The 12,944-nt window shown below is 42.1% G+C and overlaps 1 protein-coding gene across 5 annotated transcripts in view; it reads right to left on the minus strand.

Annotated features, from left to right (window-relative positions):
• The window catches only part of KCNAB2 (potassium voltage-gated channel subfamily A regulatory beta subunit 2), a 261,952-nt gene that overhangs the window by 79,777 nt on the left and 169,231 nt on the right, over positions 1-12,944 (minus strand). For all 5 annotated transcript variants that reach the window (XM_044282161.1, XM_044282157.1, XM_044282160.1 and 2 more), the window contains 2 exons: positions 11,910-11,953; positions 11,020-11,057 (listed from right to left, as the gene is read on the minus strand). In XM_044282161.1, the coding sequence (XP_044138096.1) occupies positions 11,020-11,057; positions 11,910-11,953 (82 nt within the window). The remainder of the gene's footprint in view (positions 1-11,019; positions 11,058-11,909; positions 11,954-12,944) is intronic.

Raw genomic sequence — 12,944 nt, forward strand, 5'->3', positions numbered from 1 at the left:
AGCACAGCTTTGAGCACTGGCAGTGTGGTAATCTGGGGCTGTAGGAAACAAAATATAGAAATCTGGACTTATCTGCAGTCAGTATGTAATACTGCAGATAACAGCCCAAGGTCATAGCGACAGATTCCTTTTGAAGAGGACCTATAACCTCTCTGTACATCAGAGGTGGAACTACTGCCTTAGCAGCTGTTACAGGGCCAGGCCGTAATGGATGTCTGTCATCAACAATGGCCCAAACCTCATTCCCCAGCCTGTGCTCTCCCCAGCAGGCGCCATGCAGTGACATCATCTTGCCTACTTTGCCAGTGAGAAGAGTGCACAGCCGAGGATCATTACTGGCTTGTCCCTGGCCTCTGCGCTCTCTCAGCTCCGCAAGTGCGACAATGTCATTGCATCGTGTCTGCTGAGGAGAGCAGGGTGTGCTCCGTTTATCGGGGGAACAGGGTTAGGTGAGTATTAATGTTTTATTTTATTTTATTAACACCACAGGGGCTGCACTAATGTAAGGGGGACTCTAAGGGGGGGCACTAATGTGTGGGGGCACTCTACTGTGTGGGGGCACTAAGTGGGCAAAACTACTGTGATGGTGGCACTAAGGGGGGCATACTTACTAAATAGGGGCACTAAGGGGGCAGAACTACTGTGTGTGGGAACTCAGGGGGCATCCTATTGTGTAGGAGCATTACGGGAGGATTCTACTGTGTGGAAGCACTAAGGGGGCATAACTACTGAGAGGACGCACTAAGTAGGGAAATTTATTGCGTGGGGGAACTAAGGGCAGAAACCTACTGTGAAGTGGGTACTAACCGGTAATAACTACTGTGTGGGGGCATTAAGAGGGCATAACTACTGTTGGCACCGATTAATAGCGTCACAATATGCAGGGACACACCCCTGACTGGTAACACCCTTTAGGACCTTTATTGCAAACTTTGTGTAAATCATTAAAAACTTTTATCAGGAATAATAAAGGAAGGGGACATCACAGAGTCAAAAGAATAGATGCCCTGGAATTCTTATTGCAAGGGGGATGCAAGTAACTACTAAAACAAACATGTCAGGAGTGGTGACAGGTTCAGGGGTAAACCGGGTAAACCTCAGAATGCAATAAAGAACTGGTAAGTAATTACCTAAGATCCTGTACCGCCGTTCCAGTTCTACTGGCCAGGCCTTGTTTACCCAGATGCAGCAGTGATGTCACATCAACAACACGGCTGCAGCCAATCACTGGTCTCTTTGGGTGCATCGCCGAGGCCACTGAATGGCTACAGAAGTCACATCTTTTCAATGTAATGTCACCATTACAGCTGGGTAAATACAGCCTGGCTGGAAAAACCAGAGTGGCGGTGCAGGATCCCTCAGGTAAGTACTTACCAGTGTCTATTGCAGGCAGACCCTGAGGGTTGTCCATTTTCCTACTGAAACTGGACAGCCCATTTAAGAGCTTTGTCACTATGAACAGGGCACTTCAACACTATGAACAAGTCCCCTTATGGGATATAAGAAAAAACAAGTAAAAAAACAAGTAAAAAAAAACAAAAGCAAACTTTTTTTTTTTACTGTCAAAAATGTGTATTTATGTGAAAATATATCAAACTGACAAGTTGCTGACTGCTGTTCACTTTACCTCCCAAAAAAACACAATAAAAAAAAAATGATACATCCCAAAATGGCACCAATAGAAAACGGTCACTCGTCCTGCAAAAACAACCCCTTATACAGGTCCAACAATGGAAAAATGTTATAGGTCTTTGAGGGCAGGTTCACATGTATTGATTTTGAAGGAGGTTTTGAACCAGATTTGCCTACAGGTTTTCCAGCCAAAGCCAGAAGTGGATGCGAAAGGAATTAGAAATATAAAGGAAGGATTTAGACTTATTCTTCCTGCTGGATCCACTTCTGGCTTTGGCTTAAAAACCTGCAGGATAACCTCCTCCTAAAGGCTGCAACAACACACAAAAAAATCAAGAAAAAGTAGAAAATCTAAACAAACTATATATATATTGTTTAAATGTAATTGCTGCGAACAACTTAAAAAAACTCCAAAAAACAACGTTTGAATTCCGGTGTTTTTTTTTTTTTCAAGCGGTCACCCCCAAAAATGTTTTAGAAATGTATACAATATATTAGATGTTGCCTAATTTCCTTGAATTGATTTGAGGTCTTTTGGCACAAGAAGAGTCATTATAGGGTATGGTCCCATCTAAAAGAGGTCACCTTGCCATGGTAGATGGACACATAATTTTGAAAAAAATATATTTGCCAATTATATCATATTCATTTTATATAGTGACTATAGCATAAACTTACAGTCTACTCTATATAGTCAATGTTTGCAGAGTTCTAAATATTAGGTATACCCCAAAATGATGCCATAAAAATACACTTTTTAATCTATAGAAAGCCTCCCCAGAAGTCGGAAAGCTGTTTTAGCTGCAAAAGGGGAACAACTCCATATTAACCCCTTCCCGACCAGCGCCGTAATAGGACGGCGCTGAGGGAAGGGACTTGACACCCAGCGCTGTAGTACTATGGCAGGACGAACACCCAGCCCCCGGGCATAATCGCTCGGGAACCGGGGTGTGATGGCTGCTCTGCCGAGCAGGCAGCCGTATTAGCTAAGGGCTGGGGGAGGTACTTCCGCCCCCTGCAGCCCGATCGCGGAGATTAGCCGGATTCCATAGACCGGCACAACGCAGCTCCGGGTGCGATACAGAGCTGCGGGCGTGGGGGTCCTGGGCGGACGGGTCATTATTTTTTTTGCAGCAGCAGCAGAAGTTCCAGATCCCTAATCCAACCCCCCCCCCCCACCTTCCCAAACCCTAATCCCTGTCCCTACACCCCCCCCCCCCTTCCTCCCTGTCTGCTTTTTCCAGACCACAAACAATTTGGGACCACTGCTGGGGGGGGGGCGGGCGGTGGAGGCACAGTGCGCCCCCTCAACCCCAGTATTATAAAGTATCATCATTGGTGGCACAGTGCGTCCCCAACCCTTCCCCCCCAGTATTATAACTATTATAATCATTGGTGGCAGTGGCCACAGGGTCCCCTCCCCTCCTCCTCATTGGTGGCAGTGGCAGTTTCTGATCGGAGCCCCAGCAGTGTAATCCTGGGGCTCCGATCGGTTACCATGGCAGCCAGGACGCTACTGAAGCCCTGGCTGCCATAGTCATCTCCATGCTGCTGTGCGCACAAAGCACAGAGCAGCAGGGCTAGTGTGAAGTCCTATTCACCCTAATAGAGCTCTATCAGGCTGAATAGGACAAGGGTTCTAGCCCCTAAGGGGGCTAATAGTAAAAAAAAAAAAAAAAAAAAAAAACACATCAAAATACTAAAAGTATAAATCACCCCCATCCCAATTTTACATTTCAAATATATAAACAATAAAAAAAAAAACATATTACATATCGCCACATCGGAAAAAGTATAAATATTAAAAAATATCTCCTATGCGGTGAACGCCGTAACAGAAAAAAAAACAAAAAAAAAAAACTTGCAATTTTCCATTTTTTTTGTCACCTTGTCCCGACAAAACTTAGGTTAGGACTGTTCTATTATGGTCCAGATGTTCCATAAAATGCGGAATCCACACAGCTTTTTTGGTGTTTTATTTTTTTCACGTGGTATCGAGTATCGCAATGCTTTTTTATGATATCAAAATAGAGTCAAAATTTTGGTATCATGACAACCCTAGGTAAGACATGTCTTTTTTAAATTTTATTTATTATTATATCGTAATTACAGTTGCAAGAAAAAGTATGTGAACCCTTTGGAATGATATGGATTTCTGCACAAATTGGTCATAAAATGTGATCTGATCGTTATCTAAGTCACAACAATAGACAATCACAGTCTGCTTAAACTAATAACACACAAATAATTAAATGTTACTATGTTTTTATTGAACACACCATGTAAACATTCACAGTGCAGGTGGAAAAAGTATATGAACCCCTAGACCAGTGGTGGCGAACCTATGGCACAGGTGCCAGAGGCGGCACTCGGAGCCCTCTCTGTGGGCACTCGCACCCTGGAAAAAGTCTATGGTGTACCAATATGCCTTAGACTTTTCCTGCCATTCACCAGCACAGGGCGTACTATGAACAGCACAGGCAGCACATTGAGTGTAGGAAGGATATTATAGCTAAATGATAAATTACATTGAAGATATACTATATTGGTATTCATTGCCATTGCAGTCTTGGCACTTTGCGATAAATAAGTGGGTGGTAGGGTTGCAGTTTGGGCACTCGGTCTCTAAAAGGTTCGCCATCACTGCCCTAGACTAATGACATCTCCAAGAGCTAATTGGAGTGAGGTGTAAGCCAACTGGAGTCCAATCAATGAGATGAGATTGGAGGTGTTGGTTACAGCTGCCCTGCCCTATAAAAAACACACACCAGTTCTGGGTTTGCTTTTCACAAGAAGCATTGCCTGATGTGAATGATGCCTCGCACAAAAGAGCTCTCAGAAATCCTACGTTTAAGAACTGTTGACTTGCATGAAGCTGGAAAGGGTTATAAAAGTATCTCCAAAAGCCTTGCTGTTCATCAGTCCACGGTAAGACAAATTGTCCATAAATGGAGAAAGTTCAGCACTACTGCTACTCTCCCTAGGAGTGGCCGTCCTGTAAAGATGACTGCAAGAGCACAGCGCAAACTGCTCAATGAGGTGAAGAAGAATCCTAGAGTGTCAGCTAAAGACTTACAAAAGTCTCTGGCATATGCTAACATCCCTGTTAGCGAATCTGCAATACATAAAACACTAAACAAGAATGGATTTCATGGGAGGATACCACAGAGGAAGCCACTGCTGTAAAAAAAAAAAAACATTGCTGCACGTTTACAGTTTGCACAAGAGCACCTGGATGTTCCACAGCAGTACTAGAAAGATATTCTGTGGACAGTTGAAACCAAAGTTGAGTTGTTTGGAAGAAACACACAACACTATGTGTGGAGAAAAAGAGGCACAGCACACCAACATCAAAACCTCATCCCAACTGTGAAGTATGGTGGTGGGGGCATCATGGTTTGGGGCTGCTTTGTTGCATCAGGGCCTGGACGGATTGCTATCATCGAAGGAAAAATGAATTCCCAAGTTTATCTCAGGAGAACTTAAGGCCATCTGTCCACCAGCTGAAGCTCAACAGAAGATGGGTGTTGCAACAGGACAACGACCCAAAGCATAGAAGTAAATAAACAGAATAGCTTAAACAGAAGAAAATACGCCTTCTGGAGGGGCCCAGTCAGAGTCCTGACCTCAACCCGATTGAGATGCTGTGGCATGACCTCAAGAAAGCGATTCACACCAGACATCCCAAGAATATTGCTGAACTGAAACAGTTCTGTAAAGATGAATGGTCAAGAATTACTCCTGACCGTTGTGCACGTCTGATCTGCAACTACAGGAAACTTTTGGTTGAAGTTATTGCTGCCAAAGGAGGTTCAACCAGTTATTAAATCCAAGGGTTCACATACTTTTTCCACCTGCACTGTGAATGTTTACATGGTGTGTTCAATAAAAACATGGTAAGGCTACTTTCACACTTGCGCTTGATCGGATCCGTTCTGAACGGATCCGATCATATTAATGCAGACGGAGGCTCCGTTCAGTCCGGATCCGTCTGCATTAATAACTTTAAAAAAATTCGCAAGTGCGCAAGTAGCCTGCGCGGATCCGTTCAGACTTTCAATGTAAAGTCAATGGGGGACGGATCCGCTTGAAGATTGAGCCATATGGTGACATCTTCAAGCGGATCCGTTCCCATTGACTTACATTGTAAGTCTGGACGGATCCGCACGGATCCGCACGCCTCCGCACGGCCAGGCGGACACCCGAACGCTGCAAGCAGCGTTCAGCTGTCCACCTGTCCGTGCGGAGGCGAGCGGAGCGGAGGCTGAACGCCGCCAGACTGATGCAGTCTGAGCGGATCCGCTCCATTCAGACTGCATCAGGGCTGGACGGCTGCGTTCGGGTCCGCACGTGAGCCCCTTCAAACGGAGCTCACGAGCGGACAGCCGAACGCTAGTGTGAAAGTAGCCTTACATTTAATTATTTGTGTGTTATTAGTTTAAGCAGACTGTGATTGTCTATTGTTGTGACTTAGATTAGGATCAGATCACATTTTATGACCAATTTATGCAGAAATCCATATCATTCCAAAGGGTCCACATACTTTATCTTGCAACTGTTTATGTATTTTAAATTTGGCGACTAAAAATTTTATTTGGCTCCTAATTTTTTCAGGTTAGGTGCCAATGGCTCCTTGATATTTTTTTTTTTGTCTGGAGCCCTGCCATATGCAAAACCCCTTGGTTGGACCCCAGTTACAGCAGCAGAAATAAAAACCTTCTGTGGGCTTGTGCTGCATATGGGGCTTGTTAAAACTTAAATTAGACAGTATTGGAGTGCGGATGTCTTGTTCCACACTCCAAGATTCAGTAATTCCATGGCCCGGAATAGATTTGAGTCTATTCTGAAATTTTTGCATTATAATAATAATGCAGTGTCCGCCCCAAAACGACCCAACATTTGATCGGCTTTTTAAAATTTGGCCCAATAAGCACCAAGTTTGCTGAAGTGTACACCTCAAAACAAAATATCTGTAAAGATGAGTCCCTGGTACATTTCAAGGGGAGGGTAAGATTTCACCAGTAACTGCCCAGGAAGCGAGCAAGGTATGGCATAAAAATGTATAAACTCAGAGTAGCTCCGGGTACACCTATAAGTTTCAGGTTTATGAAGGGAAAGACTCCCGGATTGAAACCCCAGAATGCCCCCTGTCCTAGGAGTTACTGGGAAACTAGTGTGGGACTTACTGCACCCACTGCTGGATAAGGGTTACCACCTCTATGTGGATAAATATTATAGCAGCATATCCCTATTCATGTCCATAACTACCAGGGGTACTGTGGCTTGCGGCACAGTGCGCAAAAATCAGAGAGGCCTCTCTAGATCCCTGATAGGTCAACCACTGGGAAAGGGTGAAAGCAGGGCCCTCCTCCATGAGAACATGCTGGTGGTAAAATACACGAACAAGAGGGACGTCCTTGTATTGACCACCATTCATACTAACACCAGCTCCCCTGCCCATGTACGTGGTACCACTACCACTGTCGCCAAACCAGACTGGATCCTAGACTCCAATAAGCACATGGGCGGGGTTGATTTTTCAGATCAAGTTCTGAAGCCCTACAGTGCCACACGAAAAACAAAAGCGTGGTACAAAAAGCTGGCCGTACACATTGTACAGACGGCGCTGTACAATGCGTATGTGCTATTTAAGTCTAAAGGACACACAGGAACATTTCTTCACTTTCAAGAAGTAGTGATCAAGGCACTAATTCTTCCAAACCAAGCAGAAGAGGGCCCCAGTACTTCTGGAAGTTACGGTGCCCAAGTTGCACCAGGACAACACTTCCCAGGTGAAGTCCCCCAGACAACAAGAAAGGAAAGGACTCAAAAAGGATGCAGAGTGTGTTCAAAAAGGGGGATTAGGAAGGACACAATTTACCACTGCGAAACCTGCCCTGAAAAACCTGGCCTGTGTATGAAGGAGTGTTTTAGAATCTACCATTTATCCATGGAATAATTTCATCCTTGATGCTTCCTCTAGTTTTACCACCTTATATCTCTAATGTTGTCCGCATTGCTAACATATCCACTTTTCACCAACCAATACATATTCATTTCTGTGAGACACCCGTTTGCTGAAAAGTACCCTTTCCACCACTTAAAATGTTCATACGGGGGTGCTCTTTCCAAAATAGGGTCACTTCTTGGGGTTTTTAATTTCTGGGGACCGCAGAAATCTTTTAAATGCGACATGGCACCTAAAATCAATGTCTGCCAATTCAGGTCAGTAAAATCCATATTTTGATGTTTGACTCTAGAGCCCTGCTGTGCGCCCATACATCATTTATTTTTTTTTATTTTTTTTTAAACACATATGGGGTGTTGCCGTATTCGGAGGGAAATGGGTAACAAAATGTGGGGTGAATTTAGTTCTGTTACCCCTTGTGAAAGTGAAAAATGTGGGTGCAAAGTGACTTTCTGGAAAAAATTCTAACTTTTCCTTTTCACAGCCAAGTGTTTCCGAATTCAGTGAAACTCCTGATGGGTCAAAGTGCTCACTACATGCCTTGATAGATTCCTCGAGGGGTGTAGTTTCCAGAATGGGGTCACTTTTTTGGGGTTTCCATTGTAGGGGTGCATCAGGGTGTGTTCAATTTCAAGATGGTGCCTGTCAATTATTCAGGAGAAATCTGCCCTGCATCAGCCATTTGGTGCTCCTTTTCTTCTGACCCCTGTGGTAAGCCCATACAGCAGTATACAACCACATGTGAGGTATTACTGTAATCAGCAGGAAATGGTCAACAAATTATGGGGTGTATTTTCTGCAGTTCCCCCCTGTGAAAGTGGAAAATTTAAGCCTAAAATCACTTTTGCATGAAAAAAATTTAATTTTTCATTTTCACAATCATGTGTTTCCTAATTCTATGAAACACCTTTGGGGCCAAAGTGCTCACTACATGCCTTAAAAGATTCCTTGAGGGGATTAGTTTCCAGAATGGGGTCACTTTTGGGGATTTTTTACTGTAGTAGTGTATCAGGTGGTCTTCAATTGCAACATGGCGTATAAAAATTATTCCTGTGAAAACAGCCCTCCAAAATCTATATGTTGCTGATTGCCCTCTGCGCCCTGCTGTGTGTCCATACAGCAGTTCACGGCTACAAATGAGGTGTTCCTATAAACTGCAGAATCGGGGTAATAAATATAGAGTTTTGTTTGGCTGTTAAACCTCGATGTGTTAAAGAAAAAATTGGATTAAAATGGAAAATCTGCCAAAAAAGTGAAATGTAGAAATTTCATCTCCATTTCCTTTAATTCTTGTGGAACACCTCAAGGGTTAACAAAGTTTGTAAAATCAGTTTTGAATAACTTGAGGGGTGTAGTTCCTACAATGGGGTCATTTATGGGGGGTTTCTACTACGTAAGCCCCACAAAGTGACTTCAGAACAGAACTGGTCCTTAAAAACTGGGTTTTCGAAATTTTCTTAAAAATTTTAAGAATTGCTTCTAAACTTCTAAGCCTTCTAAAGTCCCCCCCAAAAAAATGACTTTTACAAAATGGTGCCAACATAAAGTAGACATATGGGAAATGTTAAGTAATAAATATTTTATGAGGTATCACTTTCTGTTTTAAAAGCAGAGAAATAGAAATTTAGAAAGTTACGCATTTTTCCAAATATTTGGTAGATTTGGGATCTTTTTGTTAAATAAAGGTGAAATATATTGACTCAAAATTATGACAGTCATGAAGTACAATCTCAGAATGGCTTGGATTAGTAAAAGTGTTCTAAAGTTATCACCACATAAAGTGACACATGTCAGATTTGCAAAAAATGGCCTGGGCAGGAAGGTGAAAACAGGCCTGGGGTAGTAAGAGTTAAAGGGGTTCATAATGGATGATCTGTCTTCAGGATAGGTCATCAATTAGGGTTGGATTTGATTTATTCGCCCTTTTACAACCAGATTAAATACCGTAGATTTTTTAAATATTGTCACATTAATTAGCATATTTTTTTCTGGAGCTCTGTACAAGTCCAATGTGGCAGGGCAGTACCAGTAGCCCATCCCACCGCTTCTTCTATTCTCCTCCTCCACAGCAGCGTGATGTGTGTCAGTGAATGGCTGCACACGGGGAGAAGGCGGAGCTATTACTTATAATGCAGCGGCAGGATCTGGAACGAAGCCGTATGTGAATGAGGTATGCCTGTGTCTCCCTGCCTCTGTGCTCCCTTTCATGTCATTTACTCTGTGCCACCTGTGCCACCCTGCTTTGTCCCCCCACCCCAGAGTACCTCTGTCTTAGTTTGCCATCCCTGCCACTGATTCTCCCCTTGCTTCTCTAGCATTGCAACAGACAGTGGATACCCTACTATTTAGAGTGCACCCCTCTATATATAGGACACCCCCTATATACAACGTAAACAGAAAAAAAACTACTTATTGCCAGAATATAAATAATCAAGATTAAAATCGACAATTGTCTTTAAAGTTGAAATAATCAAAATACATTTATTTTGCCATAATCACCTAGTCCTATCATCAATATCTGATCGGTGAGGGTCTGACATCCGGAAGAAGCCGTGGTGCTTCGTCAGCACTGACACCTCTTCCTAGGGCGATGACATCACATTCACCAGTCACGTGGCTTAGTGAATGGAAATGTACAGCCGCTATACAATCTACGGCTCTGTGCTTGGTAAGCGGTTTTGATTAAAAGGGCCAGGCAGTGGCTGTTTACAGAAAGGAGCGGAGCTTGGGTGCAACAAGAGCAATGGTGACGCCTTCATTGCACAAAAGACCACATTTGCATATTAAGAAAAAGTAACATAGCTGGGGAAAGCAGCCACAGATGAAGAGAAGGAAAAACTGTGTTTTCATCAGGTGAAGCACAGCTGTGTCTATGCAGACAGTTGGATAGGGAGGTCGCAGGTGACAGATTCCCTTCACAGTAAATCTAGGAGAGCAATGAATGGTGAGATCTCTGGATCCACGTGAGGTACAGGGCTGGTTCTAGCTTTGATGGAAATTGTTAATTACCATATTGTGGCAGATTGTCTTTTTTACATTAATGATGGGATAACCCCTTTAAGTCACAAAAACAGTGTTTCTTTAACATTGTGATCTGTAACCAAAAAAATTGGTAAAGATCATCAACTTCCATGTTTCTGGTTCAAAGGTTTTCAATTTGGGTTATTCTATCTATATATCTATATATACACACATACACACCCAAAAGTCAATCAACTAAAACCATTAATAAGACTGATGCCGATGTTGACAACTATGCAAAGCATAGACCTGTCAAACACAGTTAAAAATAAGTGAGCGTGATGAAAAGCTAACAGATGTACACAAAACAACCCCCTGAACGCTCACTCATCCCAATCGTCACAATTACCTTTCTTAACAACTGCTGCATGTGTGTATTTATACACTGAGCGTCTTACCTCATCCGTGATCTGACCTCCAAACGTCACCCATGTTCCTGTAGAAGACACAGAAGCTATAATGTCAAGAATATACTTTGTATGAATCCTTGGCATGTCCTGTACACCAAAGTCAATATAAAGTCTTTCGTATGGGAAGACGCTAACGAATAGCAAGTGAAACATAAGCTGCCCCTGTACGGAAAGGATTCACACAGGCTTTATTTGGAATCTTCATACAGTAGTTTATTTCGTTATTTATTTTTCATTTGTTTCCTCCATCCAAATGTGAAATTCAATACGGACAAAAGCAGTAAAAAAATAAATTAAAAAAAATTGGAATATAAAGTCCTTGGTTACTTCTATAAGATTTAATACATATATACACACACAGCTAAAAGCAAAAATGTATCATGTGTATTGATGGAATAAAAAAAATTATTTAAATAAAAATCTTCATTATTTATAAAACTCCAACATAAACATATATATAGAAAAGTTATTTAAAAAAAGATTAACATAAATTTAGCACTGCAAACAAATGGGCCGAGAAGGGCGGCACATTTTAATTTTACAAATAATCTAACAACTAATAATTGAGAAATTCTCATACACTCAGTTTACTTAAAAAAATATATATAAAAAAAATAAAAAGGAAAAACCCAGTGAATTTACGGTAATTTAGGGTCTCCCACTGTTTATTTGCCAAAATTTACAGGATAGAATCACCACAAAGAAAAATAAACCCAACCGCAACATAAAATATTCAGCTATGGTTCATTTCCTCCTTGTACAATATATCTCTTTTGTCTTGTGTATTATTTCCTTTTTATCATACTATCAATTTGCAAAATCTGAAGACATAAAAAGAAAAAGACACAACCACAGAACAGAGGTAAAAATAAACTTACCTAAGCCCAGGCAGGAGACCCTTAGGCCGGACTTTCCAAGATTTCTGAAAAAACAATATTTACAAGTGTTACTAAAGGAAACTTCAAAATCAATTAATAGGTGAATAGTTATGTCCATGTGACGTCATATTCAGCACTAAGGCCATTATTCTCACACTTTCATTACAAACATAAAAGAACAAGGGTCACAAAGAGTCCTCTATAGTTTCCTTAGGTTCCCAACACAGCAGTAAAGACTCGCTCACAAAGCTGCATCTATGGTCCATATCCCAACCTGTATTATTAGCAAAATGTTTCCCAGTGATTTTAGAAGAACTAATGTAATGCAGTAGGAGAATCACCAGGGGAAACTGTTTAGACACTGAGCCACTAAAGATGAATACAGCTCTGGAGTATAATATACACTGTAACTCAGTATCAGTACAAAAGAAGTAAAACTATGTACACAGGGACTTCACCTACAGAATAGTGAGCGCAGCTCTGGCGTATAATACAAGATGCATCCCAAGATTAGTACACGATAAGTAATCTAATGGAAGGACATTGTGACTTTACCAGCAGAATAGTGAGTGCAGCTCTGGAGTATAAAAAAAGATGTGACTATGGACAGCACAAACTAAGGGTACTTTCACACTTGCGTTGCTGGATTCCTGCAGGCAGTTCCAACGCCGGATCTGCCTGCCAGATCCGGCAATCTGTATGCAAACTGATACCATTATAAGACGTCTCACAAATGCATTGCAATACCGGATCTGTCTCTCGGGTTGTCATCCGGAAAAACAGATCCGGTATTTATCTATTTCACATTTTTAAAGGTCTGCGTTGTTCAGGAACACTTGAGGCCGGATCCGGCATTAATGCATTTCAATGTAAAATAATAATGGATCCGGCATTCCGGCAAGTGTTACAGAATTTTGGACGGAGAAAATACCGCAGCATGCTGCAGTATTTTCTCCGTCCAAAAACCGTACAGTGACTGAACTGAAGACATCCTGATGCATACTGAACGGATTGCTCTCCATTCAGAATGCATTA

This window comes from Bufo gargarizans, chromosome 2 (genome assembly GCF_014858855.1).
Source record: "Bufo gargarizans isolate SCDJY-AF-19 chromosome 2, ASM1485885v1, whole genome shotgun sequence".
NCBI lineage: Eukaryota > Metazoa > Chordata > Amphibia > Anura > Bufonidae > Bufo > Bufo gargarizans.